The 17619-nt window shown below is 42.0% G+C and overlaps 1 protein-coding gene across 1 annotated transcript in view; it reads left to right on the top strand.

The window, feature by feature from the left end:
- SMC5 (structural maintenance of chromosomes 5) overlaps positions 1-17619 on the top strand; it is a 133656-nt gene that overhangs the window by 101216 nt on the left and 14821 nt on the right. Inside the window, exons 19-23 of the mRNA XM_077474956.1 lie at positions 3690-3785; positions 4139-4243; positions 11393-11512; positions 12672-12851; positions 12929-13024. Coding sequence (XP_077331082.1) covers positions 3690-3785; positions 4139-4243; positions 11393-11512; positions 12672-12851; positions 12929-13024 — 597 coding nt within the window. The remainder of the gene's footprint in view (positions 1-3689; positions 3786-4138; positions 4244-11392; positions 11513-12671; positions 12852-12928; positions 13025-17619) is intronic.

Genomic DNA, 17619 nt, shown 5'->3' with positions numbered 1-17619 from the left:
CCAAGACAAGGAGTGCACGTTTTATAAACTCCAATTGTGTTCTTAAACAGCAAGCAGCAATATAGACTTGGTATATGAATATGAGCTTGTTTTGTCTGGTCTCTTGACAAGATTCAAATGCAACCATAACATCATTTTAAGCTCACGGGAAGATGCACTGTATGATTTCATTACTTGTGATAATATACATTCCAGTTGGGTAAATGTGATAAATCATACTAATGATAGAAACAGTATTGTAGAATTTTCCTTATCTACATAAATCTACAGTGTTGCTTTAAATTTTGTTTTTGGCTGATCAATATATTAAATCCATAGATATGATATTCATGTAAGAAGATCTGATTGCCAATCAGAAGTTTAGGATGATTTTTGAGTAAGCATGTATGCTCATAACTCCCCTGATTTCCTTAGGGCCCATTAACACAATTTGCATTGGCATTCATTGCTCAATGTATGCCCAGTGCGATGTCAATCTGAAATCCATTGCTTCCAATAGGCTTAGTTCACACTAATGTAATGCAGCATTGTTCAGCGTAGCACTATTAGCCCTTAGCCTTATGCCAGGAGCATGACCAGAGGAAGGGAGAGCAGAATTAAAATCTAGTGTGCTTTTAATTGTCAAATCAGCTGGTTGGAAGAGGGTCTGTAACTAAGCTGTTTTTCTTAACTGCACTGGAGGAAAGTGAGGTTGCATCCCAAGGTAAGTGGCCAGGGTTACCTGATTACAACAGTGGCTGAGCAGAATTGGACATCTTTTTGCATGTTAGACATTCAAAAATGTGTACTAGGTATCTAGATTGCCTGCAGTTCTGCCTGATATAACTTTTTTGAAAGTCACTAAGTACTTTTCCCACCTACATTTGAGAATAGGAAACGATCTACATGGCTCATTTAAGTGTGGTGTTAGAACCTGCAGATATTGTGCAGTCTATACAAAGTCCAGTGTTAGGGCCGGTTCACACAGGGGGCGATGCGAGGCGACACCGACTTGCCTCGCCGCGACCTGCCGCGACCTCAGCGGCGACTTGCAAATGACTTCTGTATAGAAGTCAATGCAAGTCGCCCCGAGGTCGCCCAAAAGTAGTACAGGAACCTTTTTTCTGAGTCGGAGCGACTCGAGTCGCTCCTCTTAGAACGGTTCCATTGTACAGAACGGGGGCGACTTGTCAGGTCGCGGCACGGCAAGTCGTGTCGCCTTGTGTCGCCCCTTGTGTGAACCGGCCCTTAGTTATACAAAAAAGACGCCACTTGCTCCAATCTATAGCTGGCTATCGCAGTAAGAAGCATTGGAAGGCTAACAACAGATACAAACAAGGCCAAGGATAAATCAAAGGGAAAAACCAAGCTTAACTTATCACCAGCCCACAGACAACCAAATAAAGTGTAGTGTTACCTGTTCAATGGTTTCAGGGGAATCTTTTCCAATAAAACGACATATTTAATTTTTGTCATCTTATGTGTAAAAGGCAGCCAACAATAGGTTGAATGTAAAATTTGTCTCCTTAGAACGAGAATTGGTAAACACTATTATGGGAATTTTAGTCCTTCTGCCTCTCGTCCTTCAAATGTGTAAAAACATGTTTTAAATGAACATGGCGACATCCTCTTTCAGGGCATTGAAAGGCTCTTTCCATTCAGAAGGAGAGGTAACACTTGGATTTTGAAACTGCACCAGAATGTCGCATGTGGTAAATAACAAGTGGGACATTCAAGTAGAACTAAAGGCAAACCATTTTTCTTTTACTTGTAGATAAAGTAAGGGAGGGTCGTAACCCCGTGTTTTATTTTTTTATTTTTTGCCATTGGGGAAATTTCCCTTTTACTTCCGGTCCCATAGCCAAAAATGGAAGCAAGAGAAAATCCCCTATAGTGCAGGAATCTTAAGGTGTTACCAGGGTCACCAGAACTAGTGTCCCCATTGGAAGGTATTCCTGTTCTTGGGCATCCCAAAATTTGGCATTTTCATATACTTTCATTTTAGGTGATAATGGTAAAAGGGACAAATAAAGAGGTTGAATCTCCATAATTGGCACAGGCAAAAATAAAAACCTGGCAGGTGCTCTAATCCCACTGTCACAGCCATATCGCAGGCATTATGGTGGAGCGCTTATGACGCATATTACATAGTTACATAATTGGTCAGGTTGTCTCTTTATGTGGTTCCTGTTATTAAATTGTGACAGCATCTGTTTATACATTGTACATTTTTAAAATTGTGTTGCAAACCTGTGTGGTTGTTTTCCTTTCCAATTGTGTGGGAAAGAGGTATTAAACCTGCTTCCTGGAGGAACAGGAGAACCACCACGGATGGTGGTGGGAGGGGTGCGCCCCTTCACAGCTATGTAAAAGGGGTCACTTTTACAAAGCAGCCAGCTGAAAATAAAAATGGTTCCATGATCTTGCGATGACAACTTGCTGACAGGACATTTATATATGTACGATGGTCAGCTGATGGTAATGTTTGAAATGAGAGCTATCTGAATTGTAAACAGCAGCCAAATCAGTTTTCTACTTCCCTTTTAAAAATCGTTCTAAAAAAACTGTTGCAGGTTAATTTCACAAAGTGAATAAATTTGGGTAGCACAAGCCATGTGTTTTTCCGTCGTCAGTCATGTTTTGTTTCCCAAAGAAGGCAAGCTGAGGCAAAGTCTAGTTTATCCTGTGGGTTTATCTTGGTATAGGTTCAGGGCTTTGCTTCCTGTCTTCACGATGGGCCCCTAATGATTGGTGATCAGAAGACTGGTAGGCTATTGATCAAGAAATAGCAGAGGTAGAGAAAGCAAAAATAGGTTTGAAAAGTGGAGTAGGAGCAGGGAGATCTTGCACTGCAGTGCCTCAGATACAGTTTCCTCTCCAACAAGCCCACATGAGAACAGTGAGCAAAAGTAATATCACCAACTCTATCAAGACTAGCAGTCAGAGGCAGTCCTGTCTTAGATAATATCATGCTATAGAATAGATGGGCTCTAGCCACAGTCACATGTCAGAAAGTACACTGATATTTTTTTTTTTTTAGGATGAAATCAAGCCAACAGGGTACTGCTTAGTCAAAATGAGCCGTTCTATATGTTCCATATAAAAGCGCAAATCTTCACATTGTGTGTGTATAGGTCAAGTTTAATCCTCTGTTTATATAATCGGTGTGTTTCTTTACTGTTCTAATCCCTTGTTAATGATGGTGTTGTACACATGATGGCAAACCATGTTATTATGCATATTTATCACTTGCGCTTGTTATTATTAAAACTGCATTCTTTTTCTAACAAGCCTCTGCTGAGGCAAAGAAACAATAAGTAGCTCCAGCTGCCAGCATGTTAATGCCCTTGTTAACAATTTCTGCCTTCTTACAACAAAATAGGAAATTTTAAATTCTTACCTGTCTGGATGTATAATGAGCATATGTTAAAATATACCTTCTTAGTTCTTTGTTATTACTATTCTGACATTGGGATAGCTCGAGTTAGAGAGTGATTGTGCAGAAACCTGGCTGATTTCAAATGTCCACTTTGGTAAAAGCCATTGTATTGTTTCCTTTTAGAACTTTTTTCCACTTGGTAAAAACTGGCAGCATGCTTTCTTCAGTTTGTATGGAACATTTTTCTCTTTGCACGTGATGTTATTACACCTTAATCTGCAAGTATCATGATCATTTTACACTAAATAAGAATTCTTCTCTTGTTTTTCAGGCCTTCCAGTCTCTTCCGAATACTCTGGATGAAATAGATGCTGCGCTAAACGAAGAGCGGTCCAGAGCCTCTTGCTTCATGGGCTTAAATGCTTCTGTATGTTGTCTAGTTTTTCTGATAGTACTTAACCCTCCCACGCTGTATTAAAGCTCAGTAATAATAAGCTAGGCAGCAGGAACAATATGTTTGAAATGCCAGAATTTGAATCTATTAGAATTTTAAGTAGAGTCTTTAAGAAAGAACAGAACACAATGTTCCCTTGCACCAAAAAATAATGTGCTTAACCTGGCAACTGTTGTTTACGTTGCCATGTGTCATTTCATCTTGCATCCAGTTCTAAAACACAGACCATAAAGCACTGTAAGCAATGTGTTGTGAGAAGTATCTTAATGTTTTCCTTTTGTTTAGTAGTCCTTGTCTGAATTATTTTTAATTCTTCATTTCAAAAGGTTGTGGAAGACTACACAAGACGAACTCGAGAAATAGAAGTCAAGACTGAGGAGCTCAGCCAAAAGAAAAAAGAGCTGGAAGACTACAAGCAAAACATTTCAAAGGTAGAATCTTATGATTTATACTGCAGTTAAGAGTAATGCTGCAATTTCTTGGCAGCAGAAGCAAAGAGTGATGATATTCTTTATAAGTTTAAACGCACATCATCAGTCTATTTAGTAGGTAGTATTAGACAATGGGGTTGATTTACTAAAACTGGAGAGTGCAAAAAAATTTGGTGGAGTTCTGCATAGAAACCAATCGGCTTCAAGTTTTTTTTTTTTTTTTTTTGTCAAAGCTTAATTGAACAAGCTGAAGTTAGGAGCCGATTGGCTGCCATACATGGATGCACCAGATTGTGCACTCTCCAGTTTTAGTAAATCATCCCCAATGTGTTCCATGGAAATATTTAAAAGGTGACCACATTTTGTTTTAGGGTCCGTGTACACTGGCTTAAAAATTGCTACTTCCACAGGAGTTTTGTGTTTTGCCTGTAGAAGCAACTCAATGCTATCCTTTGTGTCCATGCACATTATGGCAATTACAGGCATATTTTAATCTCCATATTTAGAGGTGGCAATAAAAAAAACCTTCTGGTTTGCGTTTCTGATTGGAGCTTTCTGGCAGAAAAAAACACTAAACTCGTCTAAACGCTGTACAAAAAACGCTCTATATGAGCGTTGTTTCTGCCAAGGAAACTTGCGTTTTTTTAAGCCCAGTGTTCATGGAGCCCAACTTGTATTTTTGCAATCCTTTTCCTACCTCCTGAAGCAAAAAAATAAATAAAAATTAGGAGAAGCTCAAGCAAGTTATAACTTCTCTAAACAGTTTCCAGCATTTAGGTATACATTTGTAAATATACTTTGAAGCTGCATTACTATGGCACATCTGCAATGTTCATTTACAAACTCTAAACTATATGAGCTCCCAACATGGGATATAAGTATATAATGACATAGCATTGAACAGAATTATCTTGGAGGTAGCCCCATTTATCCTGAAAGGTAAAGCAGCACACCAGAAACATAGACGCGCTCAATGCAACTAAAGACTTCCACTGTGTGTCTGCCCGTTGTGTGTGGGTGGTTCACAGATGATGATACAAATTGACTATTATAAAAAATGAGGGTTAATTACACATATGCCTGAAATACTGTTTATTTGTCAAATTACACTGAAAGAATAAGGATTACTTCTACATGCATAGACTTGGAGTTGTATTTGTAGGTTTAGATTCATTATATAGTTATGTATTTTATACCCATATGATATGAAAGTGATGTACTCGATCATAAATGGCTTCTAGGGCTGGTTGTAGAAGGTTGGATTACTTTCTTAAAACCCAGGAACATTTTTTTTTTCTTTTTCCTCTTTATGTCTAATGGCATTTTGTGTTTTTTATTAATTTTTTCTTCTTTTTGCATGATTTTGTAGTCATCAGGACCTAATTATCTATGCTGTGTCTGCCTTAAATAGTGCTCAATTGTATCTAAGCCCCAAAATGTTATCTATTGCAGCCTCATATTCCTTCAATATACAGTAGTGACTGCGTTAGTTTTTTTTTTTTTCCGATTTAAAACATTTTAGCAATCGCAGAAAATAGTTTTTCTTGACAGAATTGTAGTGGCCTTGTCACACCCTGTTAGCTGAAAAGATAGCAAAAATCCTGTTGGCTTTCTTGTGTAATCTAGTAGTCCTATCAATTCACCAAGTAATGGAGATGAACAAAGGCAGACATGTCTGAGGTCCAGCCTGTGTGGCAACCATGTCTCCCTCCAGAGATACATTAGGGAAATAAGTGTAGACATAAAGGGCCAGGAAGTAGATAATTCACAAGATTACAAAGTAAAAATAAATGGGGGGGGGGGGTCGTAAAAAAAAAATTGCCATATTATTTAGGAATTGTTAAGCTACAATATATAACATTTTTGTTTGTTTTTAGATATCCTTTTAGCATCCACCAACAGTGAAAACTAAAGGGGTTTAGTAATGCAACTATATTAACCACTTCGGACCACTGCACGCCTATATATGTCCTTACTTTGACGGGGAATATCGTTATGGCAGCAGTTAGCTGCCATAACCTTTGTATCCTCGTGTTTGGCCGGCAGTCTGGTTTCTGGTAAGAGTGGTTTCTGCGGTGGATTCCCCACAAGATCACTTTTATCGGTGGCGGGAGAGGCCCCCCTCCTGCCGCGCTCTGGTGCCCTCTGCCGCTTACCGGATCCGTCAGCAGCGGAGGCAATCGGATTTTTACCCTGGTTGGGCATGGAGACGAGTGGGGGGAAGATGGCCCCCAATGCAGGGTGGAAGCAAATGTGAGATATCACCGCGATCATTAGAGGGCGAGCAGTATGTCTAGCCCCAGACCTCCTCTGTAACTTAAAACATGCAACCTGTAGAATTTTTTTAACATCACCTATGGAGATTTTTAAGGGTAAAAGTTTGTCGCCATTCCACGAGCGGGGGGCAATTTTGAAGCGTGACCTGTTGGGTATCAATTTACTCGGCGTAACATTATCTTTCACAATATAAAAAAAATTGGGCTAACTTTACTGTTGTCTTATTTTTTTATTCAAAAAAGTGTAATTTTCCAAAAAAAAGTGCGCTTGTAATGCCTTGCACACACGATCGGACATCCCGACAACAAAATTCCGTCTGATTTTTTTCCTAAACTGGTATTGCATAAACACGGTCGGACAAAGTTGTCGGAAATCTGATAGTTTGGAACCTGATGACGTTCGTTCATTACGACGGGACTACATTGAGGCTAGTAGCCAATAGCTTTGGTCTTGTAATTTGATCTGAGCATGCGTGGCACTTTGTCCGATCGGAATTCTCTACAAACAATCAGAAAAGTCAGATCGGATTTTTTTGTCTCAAAATTTTAGATCCAGCTCTCAAATTTTTTCCGTCTAAATTTCCAACGGAAAAAGTCCTATAGAGCCCGCACATGATCGGATTTTCCAATAATATAATCCGAGCGGACCTTTTCCGTTGGAATTTCCGACCGTGTGTACAAGGCATTAGACTACTGCACAAATACGGTGTGCAAATACAAAAAACATGTTTTAAACTTGTAAACAACACATCTCAAAAAGAGGCTCGGTCCTTAAGTGATTAAGCTAACGAAAGTGGACTTCTAAATGACTACCGTAGGTTAGTGCATGTGAATTCTACTGGTCCACAAGGGTGTGGGCCCTTGCATATAGGAATTAAGGGTTGTCTAACACATCTTAACAGCTTGGACAGCCACCTGTTAATGCACTTAAAGTGTTTTACAATCAAATTGGGATTACACCTTCTTTACATTTGAATTTCCAGTTACATACCATAACATGAAAAAAAAAATTAAATAATTGCACACCTTTTACACTTAAAGCCCATTTCTGGGCAATTTTTTTTCCAGCACTGCATGGGTTAACTGCTTGTTTTGTCTGGGGGTGAGCACAAAGTTTATACTCACCCAATCCTTCGATCCTCTAGGAAATGGCGCTCCCCCACATCCAGCAGTGGACTATTCCTGGTCTATTCAGCCTGCTCTGGGCATCATGACATCAGTTCACTATTTAAATCCACTGGAGCGGGGTGCTGGACTGGTGTTTTGCTGGGAGGATTGGGTAAGTATATCTTTGATTCTCTCTCCCCTACACAAAAATGAGCCGTTAACCCATGCACAGCCCCGCTACACAGAAGAATTTTTTTTGCCTGGAGTTCAGCAGTTATGTTGATCATAGTTAACCATGTCTGTACTAGAGGTCGACCGATATGGGTTTTTCTCTGGCCGATGCCGATATTTAGAAATCACGGTGGCCGATTTATATGATGCCGATTTTTTTTTTTTTTTTTTTTTTTTTGGGGCCCCCCCCATCTCATCTCATAAAATCTAACAGACACCTTTCCCACTGGGGCATTTTTCAGGCGCTTTTGGGCTAAAAATAGCGCCTGTAAAGTGCCTGCAAAATGGCTCCCCTGCAGTCTGTGTGAAAGACAGAGTGCTCTCACACTGAGGTGATGCGCTGGCAGGATGTTAAAAAAAAGACCTGCAAGCAGCACCTTTGGAGTGGTGTATACCGCTCCTCCACCACTCCTGCCCATTGATATGAATGGGCACAACTGCCGAAGAGCATGCAATGAAATTTGGCAGCAGCGCTTCACGGACGCATTTAACCTCTTCCTCAGCTGCTATCTGGGTTATATGCACCCCACTAGCAGCCGAATAGTACCGCTAAAATGACGGTAAAGCGCCACTAAAACTAGCAGCGTTTTACTGTCAACGCCTGCCCGCTCCAGTGTGAAAGCAGCCTTAATAAGTGATACAGAAAATTTCTTACATTTAAACATTAAACAAAACAGCCTCCAATCAGTTTACTTGTATGTATAATGTAGATTAAAAAAAAACTATATATTAAAATGGGCTAACTTTACTGTTTTATTTTTTATTTTTTAAATCATTAGTGTATTTTTTTCCAAAAAAAATTGCGTTTGAAAGACCTCTGTGCAAATGCTGTGTGATATAAAATATTGCAACAACCACTATTTTATTCCCTAGGATCTCTGCTAAAAAAAATATATAATTTTTGGGGGTTCCAAGTGATTTTCTAGCAGAAAATACAGGATTTTTACTTGTAAGCAACAAGTGTCAGAAAAGATTTAGTCTTTAAATGGTTAAACTGAGAACTCCTACACACAGAGTTCAGTTCATTCAGAAGTTTAAACATTGTATCACCTTGCTCTTTTCTTGGCAGACTGCCCAGAGAGGAGGAAAGTCGCTTCACTGAAGACTCGGGCAACCTGCATTGACTTCTATTACAGAAGTCATTTGCAAGTCGCGCCCTAATGCCGATTGATTAAAAAACTGCAAATATCGGCCAATATATCAGTCAACCTCTAGTCTGTACTGTGCTGGCAGATATCACTATTAGTTGTAAACTAGATGAGAACACTGTCCTAACAAAGGGCTAAGTCCTATGTATAAACCTACTCAAAACAACCAACTAAAACATAAGGCATCGTTTTTAACCAGTTCCCCCCTGGCCTATAGTACAATAACAGCTGGGTGTGGGTGTCCTATATGACGTCCTCCCCAGAACGTGCTTCGCTGCAGGACAATATGTCACCCAATGTGTCCACCAGACACAGAGGATGCCACATCAGTGTACCTGCTCACTTATCACAGCATCACCAGTTATGTGATGATGCTGTACTGCACTGGTAGTATGTAAAAAAAAAAAAAAAAAAAAATGGTGAGCAAAACTTTTTAACTTTTTTCTAATTTCTTAATTTTCCCAAAAAATTTGACAAAAATGTACAACTTCAAATTTGCCATGCTTATTACTAAATACCTTGGACTGGGTATTTTGGAGGGTATTTGTATTGTCTTGGCATTTTGGGACCTCAAGAAATGAGATTGGTGTCAGTACATCAGGATTGATCGGTTTTCAGATATATATACCCTAATTTGTGGACTTACCTACAGACTAAATGAAAACTGATTTAGGTTATTTTCACCAAAGAAATGTAGCCGTATACATTTTGGCCTAAATTTATGAAGAACGATTATTTATTTGCAACATTTTATAACCATAAAAAAATTGTTGGCCATTTAGCAAAAAATAAACCTAGTGGTGATTAAATACCAGCAAAAGAAAGCTCTATTTGTGCAAACAAAAGTATTTTTTATGGGTACAGTGTAGCATGACCACGCAATTAACATTCAAAGTTGGGCTGGGTAGGAAGGGGGTAAAAGTGCCCAGTATTGAAGTGGTTAATCATCTTTAGGTATGCTGTGTGAATGCAAACACATAACTTTTATAGTAGAGGTTTCTCAAATTTGGCTGCAAAAGTGGAAAAACTGTTTTGTGAATGTATACAACCCCAGTTTAACAATGTGCAACAAATGCAAGGTGTGTACTTTCTAGTGTACCTCCCTTTGTCTACACAACATGGTTATCATAATCTGTTAGGTCACTCATGTTCTTAGTTTACTCTGTTTTAAACCGGTAATCTTCCAGCAAATATGCAATTGCAGCTTTACAGGTAGATGTACAGGTATGGGGGTAGGGGAAAGACTGCGCTAAAACACAAATAAATGAATCAAAAGTGAAAAAGATGCCAAACACTAAAAAAAAAAGTTAAACGTAAATGGTGAATCAAAAAGTGTAGCGCTAATGTGTAAAGTAAAGTGCATAAATATGTATATTTATCTCAATGTAGTGAAATGGCTAGTTACAAATGAAAAATTTCAAAGTGAGAGCGCTCAAGAGATACATAAATCAATAGGAAGATCAGCCCACAAAAATGTGCATGGGATGGTCTTCTTATTCAAGAGACACCAAACCAAATGGGAGCAAGAAAGCAACTCGTCTGTAGTTGTTCTCAAGATACTTCAAGAGTAAGTCAATAAATACTCTTACCAAATCAGGTGGACACACATGTCATGAGACAGTGGGTCAAAAAGGCTCTGGGTCCTATGGGGTCTGAAGCTGATGATATACCTCGGAGATGGTCAATCCAATCCAGCATGGGATCCCCGTTGCTTGGTTTTAGGGCTCCACTGGTGTGTCCAAAAGTAAGATGTACAGGTATGTGTGTACTTAGTGTGCAAACCTTTGCTGATAAGTAGCATGCCCTATAGTTAACCTACCATACATATATCATGGATATGGAAAGAGGTCTGCACAGAGGCTCTAAGGGCACTTTTACGTCGCTTTAGCGGAGCTTTTCGGGCGCTAGTGGGCGCTTTTAACTCCTGCTAGTGGCCGAAAAAGGGTTAAAATCGCTGGCAAAGCGCCACTGCCCATTGATTTCAATGGGCAGGGGCGCTTTAGGAGCAGTGTATACACCACTCCTGAGGACTTTTTTTGACGTCCTGAGAGCACAGCGCCCCAGCGTGAAAGCACTCAGGCTTTCACATTGGATTGACAGGAGAGGCTCTTTACAGGTGCTATTTTCTAGTGCTATAGTGCATGTAAAGCAAATCAGAGTGAAAGGGGTCTAAAGTATACATAGAAGAATTGGTGTGTAAGGGAACACCCATAGTAGTTCCTGAATTTTTACTGGTTCAGTCCATCTTTGCACCAATGAGCTTCATTTTTGTCTGCAGCTGCGAGCACAACTATGCATTAAATGTTTGGGACTTTCAGAAATATTTTAGAATGCTAGTTTAATGAAGGTTTATAGTTGTGTGACTAATGTGTTTTTTTTTTTTCCAGATAAAACAAGACTGGCTTACACCTTTAAAGCACTTGGTGGAGAAAATCAATGAACAGTTTAGCAGCTTCTTCAGTTCTATGCAGTGTGTAGGTGAAGTTGATCTTCACACTGAAAATGAGGTAAAGCTTTTTGGCGTATTAAAAAAAAGTTACTTAGTTTTGTTTTTAACAATAGGTTGTAATCATATTAATTAAATACACTATTGTAATGCTGGATTTTACAGCATGTTTGTATATACACAGAAATAGTGGTTATGATTTCACTTTAGAAAATTTCAGTCCCATACTTAGTAGGTAAATTTGATCTTTATTGTCTTTCTATTCCATAAGTATATTAACGTTTGGAAGCTAGCGATACCTACAATTATACACAAGGATCAAGTTGGCTTTATGCCTAAGGCCCTTTTCACGCTATAAAACATATCCAATAAAATGGAAAAAAATTTGATTTCTTCATCAATTTAGGCCAATATGTATTCTGTTACATATTTTTGGTAAACAAAATCCCAATAAGTGTATATTGATTGTTTTGCGCAAAATTTATAGCGGTGTGTCTGTATATATACTAGATTTTTTATTTATTTTTCTTTACTAGTAATGGCATTGATCAGCGACTTATAGCAGGACTGCAATATTGCACAGACAAATTGGACAATAACAGACATTTTTGACACTTTTTTTTTTTGGGAAGGGAATCGGTGACATTATTACAGTGATCAGTGCTAAAAATATGCACTGACACTGGCTGGGAAGGGATTAACATCAGGGGTGATCAAAGGGTTAACTGTGTGCCTAGCTGGTGTTTTACTGTAGTGTGGGAGGTGCTTGTACTAGAAGAAGGCATAGGTCTGTGTCCCTGCTTTGCAGGAACACAGGATCCATGCCTTTCTTACTGACAGAACAGTGATCTGCCTTGCTTACAAAGGCAGACCGCCGTTCTGCCTGTGTACCAAACGATCAGCAGATGCCAGCGGACGACGTGTTGCACTCCATACCTGCAGGATAGGGCAGTCAGAAAATGGTTATTACCTCTGACCTTGTGGCTACAGTGAGAGTTTATTCACTTCTTTTCTTTGAGGGGCAGTTTATAGCGATGTCCATCATGGGGGAGCAAATTGGGTTCAGGATGTTCCTCTGATAGTTTGTTCCTATGAACATGCTGTTTATTTGACCAGGGTCATTTTACCATGTCGGTTATTAAAGGATGTGTGATATTCTTTTTTGCTTCAACGTTCCTAGAAAGCTAACGTCTGTTTTTTTAAATGTGGGCTCACAACAGGAGGATTATGATAAGTATGGCATAAGAATCCGTGTAAAGTTTAGAAGCAGCACACAACTTCATGAGCTGAACCCCCATCACCAGAGTGGAGGAGAGAGAAGTGTGTCCACAATGCTTTACCTCATGGCTCTTCAGGAACTCAACAGGTGCCCCTTCCGAGTGGTGGATGAAATAAACCAGGTAATGCACTAGTCACACTTCAAATGTCTTTGTAGCGAAGTAATTTAATAACGATATTGATCTTTATATTTTTTAAGGGCATGGATCCAGTGAATGAAAGAAGAGTGTTTGAAATGGTGGTGAGGACTGCCTGCAAAAACGATACTTCTCAATATTTCTTTATCACACCAAAGGTAATCGTGACATACATGTGCACAATATATGTATATGTGTGTGTAATATAAATATATATAATCTTCCATAATGAGTGGTTCTGATACATGATTATAATCTGCTAGTGCAACCAGTTAGTTACATTACAAATCGGCATAAAATTTGTCTTGGCATGGTTTCAGATGTTTTTTCTGTTGGAACAGAATAGAAGTCTGCTGGCATGTTTGAATGAAAAAGTATGGTGTTGCCATTGCTGACTTGTTAAAGATGCATGCTCTCGGGATGTCACCTTCCTTATTATCTTTGCTTTATTACTTAGTAGGTCAGGTCACTGATCAGAATGCAGCTTGAAAAGTGTCAGAACAGCTGATTTTAACATGTTGTTTTTCAGGGCAGTGACTCACTAAAAAGTGACGGCAGCTCTGTAATTCTATCCTGGCGGGTTCAGTTCGATAATCAATTTTACAAGCTCAGGTCATAATTGTGTGTGTATATAGCCTTATGTTGGTGAAATAAGGCTTTTTGTGTCTTATCAAGAACCCCCCATTTTGTTTATGCTCAAACTAAAGAAAAATTAGATTCCTGTTTTTAACTAGTTTAATGCCAGCCTCACACATATATGCGCTGTCCGGGGGGGGGGGGGGGGGGGGAGGGCCTTCTGAGGTGCCTGCATGTATGTGTAATGGCGTTTGTGCTGGAAGTGTGTTTCAGCAAGGAGACAGCTCGTGCAGCTCGTTTTGCATAGAGTGGCTCCAAACCTGCTCTTCTGGGGTCCCTCAGTGGCTCTCGCAGCTCCTCCCCACATCAGATAACCCACTAGGGGAAGCGCTCTCCCCGGGGGTTACCTTGCGGGAGTGCTCCCGAGTCTAGCATTCGGCGTCCATAGGTGCCGAATGCAGGACTCGGCCTCGGCACCCATGTCATTGGATTTGATTGACAGCAGCGGGAGCCAATGGCTGCGCTGCTATCAATCTATCCAGTCAAGAGCCGAGAACCCTGGCCAGAGAGCGGGTCCCCCGTGGGACAAGTTTGAGGTTTCAGGTAAGTAAAACTGGGGGGCTGGTCACTGATAGGTGTTTTTTCACCTTAATGCATAGGATGCATTAAGGTGAAAAGACACAAACCTTTACAACCACTTTAAGATTTTTTTTCCCTAATCGTCTTTCAGGACAGCCACTATGAGAGATAGACTCCTCCTCTTCCTCTGGAAACACTGCGCCAGCCCATAAATTCTTACTTCCCCTGCCGGACCTCAGTTATTAGTGTTTCCTCCGGCGGGGAGACACTGTGCAAGGAACCAGGCCGATCAGTCGGGGAGGCTGTGGCCGTTTTGTCGTAATACCCGGCTGAAAGAAGCAGGGGCTTCGTTTGGAAAAAGCTGGGTTCAAACCGTTCGAATCCAACGTCCGCGTGTCGGACAGGTCGAACGGTTTACTTACCTCACCAGGTACTGCCACCCCTTCCGAGTCGAGCGCGGCTTCAGGTCGTGGGGGACTCCTATCGCGTCTACAGGGACGCAGCTGGCAAGCCGTTCGGAAGATTTCCCTGTACATGGGTACAGTCCACCCCCTTTTTTTCTTTGAACCGAGCGGGCCGAACGACGGGCGACGTCGTATCCGGCGGAAACGAAGGCTTGACCTCAAATATGATCGACTTCCGGTTCCGGGTCGTGGAGCTGATAGGAGGGCCGGGCACAAGCTGAAGATGAGTTCAGAATGTGCACAGGCAGCGTGGAACTCTGTAGTAAGCAGCCACCTGCAGTCATGTCGGAAGCTGAGGCTCAAACGACAGACTCTATCTCCAGCATTCCTAAGGTAAGAGCACCCTGGGGAGGGGTACTCTCTATCTAGGATCCCCCCACCCCAATGTATGGTTCTATCATGGGTGGGGGGGCAGACCCCCTGGGTGGCCAGGGGGGAGGGGAGGCTCAGATCCCTTCGTTTTAAAAAAGGGTCTAGTGCACTCCCAGGGTTGTATCCCGAGCTTTTGATTGACTTTGTCTTTTTCTGTTTTTTTCTTTTTTCCTTTTTTTTTTTAGAAAGCTACGGAAAAAACTAGGTCTACGCATAGCTCTAAAAAGAAGTGTGCCTCCTGTAGGGACATTTTAGGGGAATCTTGGACCAAAGTGTTGTGCAAAGGCTGTATTGACTCCCTCGTTAGGGAAAGGGAATCAGAACAGGAGTCAGGACTAGCAGCTTCAGTCAAGGAGCTCTCGTCCACCTTCTCTTCTTTTAGGTCCCTTTTTGAAAAATTTCAGCTTCCCACGGGTCCATCTCCCCAGGATACAACCCCACCTCTAGCACAGAGTTCTGCTCCAGTCCAACCTGCTAGTACAGGGGGGACAGAGGTTGCAGGCCCTTCAGGGACAGGTAGGGAACTTCCAGACAGTTCCTCTTCTGATTCCCAGGAGGGCTCCGAGGGGGAGGACCAGGACGGGTCCAGGAAAGCCTCCAGATATAAGTTATCCCTTGATGAGGTAGAGGACCTCTTAAAGGCAATTTATGCAACCCTCGGTATCCAGACGGATAAAAAGCCCCTAACCCTGCATGACCAAATGTATTCAGGTTTAGGGGAGCCAAAAAGAAGGGTGTTTCCAGTACACGAAGTTTTAATGGAAACAGTTAAAAAAGAGTGGCAGGATCCGGAGAGAAAACCCCTTTTATCTAGATCCCTCAAAAGAAGGTTCCCATTTTCAGAGGACCCGGCATGCCTTTGGAATAAAAGTCCCAAATTGGATGCCGCGTTCTCCCAGGTCTCCATACACACAGATTTGGCGTTTGAAGACATGGGGGCCTTGGCAAATGTCATGGACAAAAGGATTGACTCTCTGCTTAAAAAGACGTGGGACTCGGCTATCGGCAATTTAAAGCCTGAAATGGCAGTTACAGTTGTGGCTCGCAATTTAGAGCACTGGCTCTCACAGATCCAACAACATATTGAGGCAGGCACAGATAAGGAAACCATTCTGTCATCCTTCCCTACTATGCTGCGAGGGATCACTTACATAGCTGATGCCTCTGCTGAGTCCGTCCGCATGTCGGGCAGAACGGCGGCTCTAGCCAATTCGGCCAGAAGGGCCCTCTGGTTAAAAACATGGCCAGGGGATAATGCCTCCAAGATAAAGCTATGTGGGATACCCCTGACGGGGGACCTCCTGTTTGGCCCAGGGCTAGAGACGGTTCTAGACCGGACAGCGGACAGGAAAAAGTCCTTTCCTCTCAAACGGAAAACCCCCGTACCAACAAAAAAGGGGTTTCGTCCGCAGGGGCGTAGGGAAACCTCTAAACCAGAGGGGAAAAAGAAAACCTGGCCCCAAAAAGGCAGGGGCAGAGGAGGGGCGATTTTTCGCCCTCCTATCCAGCCCCGTAAAACCCAGTGACTTTCCAGCTACAGTGGGAGGAAGACTGGGGGCCTTTCTTCCACAGTGGGAGACAATATCCCCCAATCAATTTATTTTAGGGGTAATAAGAAGGGGGTACCTCTTGGAATTCCTAAGACCACCCCCTCAAAGGCTCCTTGTCACGCATCTACCCAGGTGCATGGTAAAGGCCGAGGCCTTGCTAGAAGCTCTGAGGGAATTGGAGAATCAGGATGTTATTCTCAGGGTCCCAAAAGCAGAAGAGGGAAGGGGGTTTTATTCTCACATCTTCATAGTGAAAAAACCCTCAGGGAAGTTCAGGTTGATTCTGAACTTAAAGCCCCTGAACGCTTCAGTGACATACAAAAGATTCCGCATGGAATCGATCTTTTCAGTAAAGGCGCTTCTGCCCCACAACTGTTTCATGGTATCCCTGGACCTAAGGGACGCGTATTTACACATCCCTATAGCGGAAGCCTCGCAGAGGTTTCTACGCCTTGCCATAGATCTGGGCGGAGAAACAATACACTTTCAGTTTCAGGCCCTGCCATTCGGGCTATCCTCTGCACCCCGCATATTTACCAAAGTCCTGGCAGAAGCCATGGCCTTTCTTCGGCTCCAGGGGATATGTATAATTGCCTACCTGGACGACCTGCTTTTATTTGCAGCATCCCCAACACAGTTGGTCAGGGATCTCGATCTAACCAAAGGGGTCCTTACAGACCTGGGGTGGCTTCTGAACTTGGAAAAGTCCAGCCTGATCCCCTCACAACAGATCTCCTATCTAGGTTTCCTGTTGGACTCAACACTGTTGAGAGTTTTTCTACCAAGAGAAAAGGTACAAAAACTGGACAGTGCGGTGGCCTCTCTTCAGAGCAACCAGCTGGTTTCCATAAGGGTTCTGATGTCAGTACTGGGTCTCCTTACATCCACCCTTCCAGCAGTGCAGTGGGCAGGGCTACACTTTCGTCCCCTACAGTCCTTCATCCTAGGGGTGTGGGACCACAGTCAGGAGGCCCTAGACACCCTAGTTCATATTCCACATCAGGTAAAGAGATCCCTCTGGTGGTGGAGGAAAGTGACAAATCTGTCGCAAGGTCGTCTGTGGCTCATCCCGATTTCTCGGATAGTAACCACAGACGCAAGTGGAAAAGGTTGGGGGGCACATTTGGGTTCCCTTCTAGCCCAGGGCACTTGGGGGGACGGCGAGTTGACTCGATCGTCCAACTGGAAAGAATTAAGGGCAGTGGGACTAGC

The sequence above is a fragment of the Lithobates pipiens genome, unplaced genomic scaffold (genome assembly GCF_037356315.1).
Source record: "Lithobates pipiens isolate NorthernLeopardFrog02 unplaced genomic scaffold, aLitPip1_a1.2 Scaffold_13, whole genome shotgun sequence".
Lineage (NCBI taxonomy): Eukaryota > Metazoa > Chordata > Amphibia > Anura > Ranidae > Lithobates > Lithobates pipiens.
Note: the sequence above shows the minus strand (reverse complement) of the source record. Positions and strands in the feature narration are given on the sequence as shown.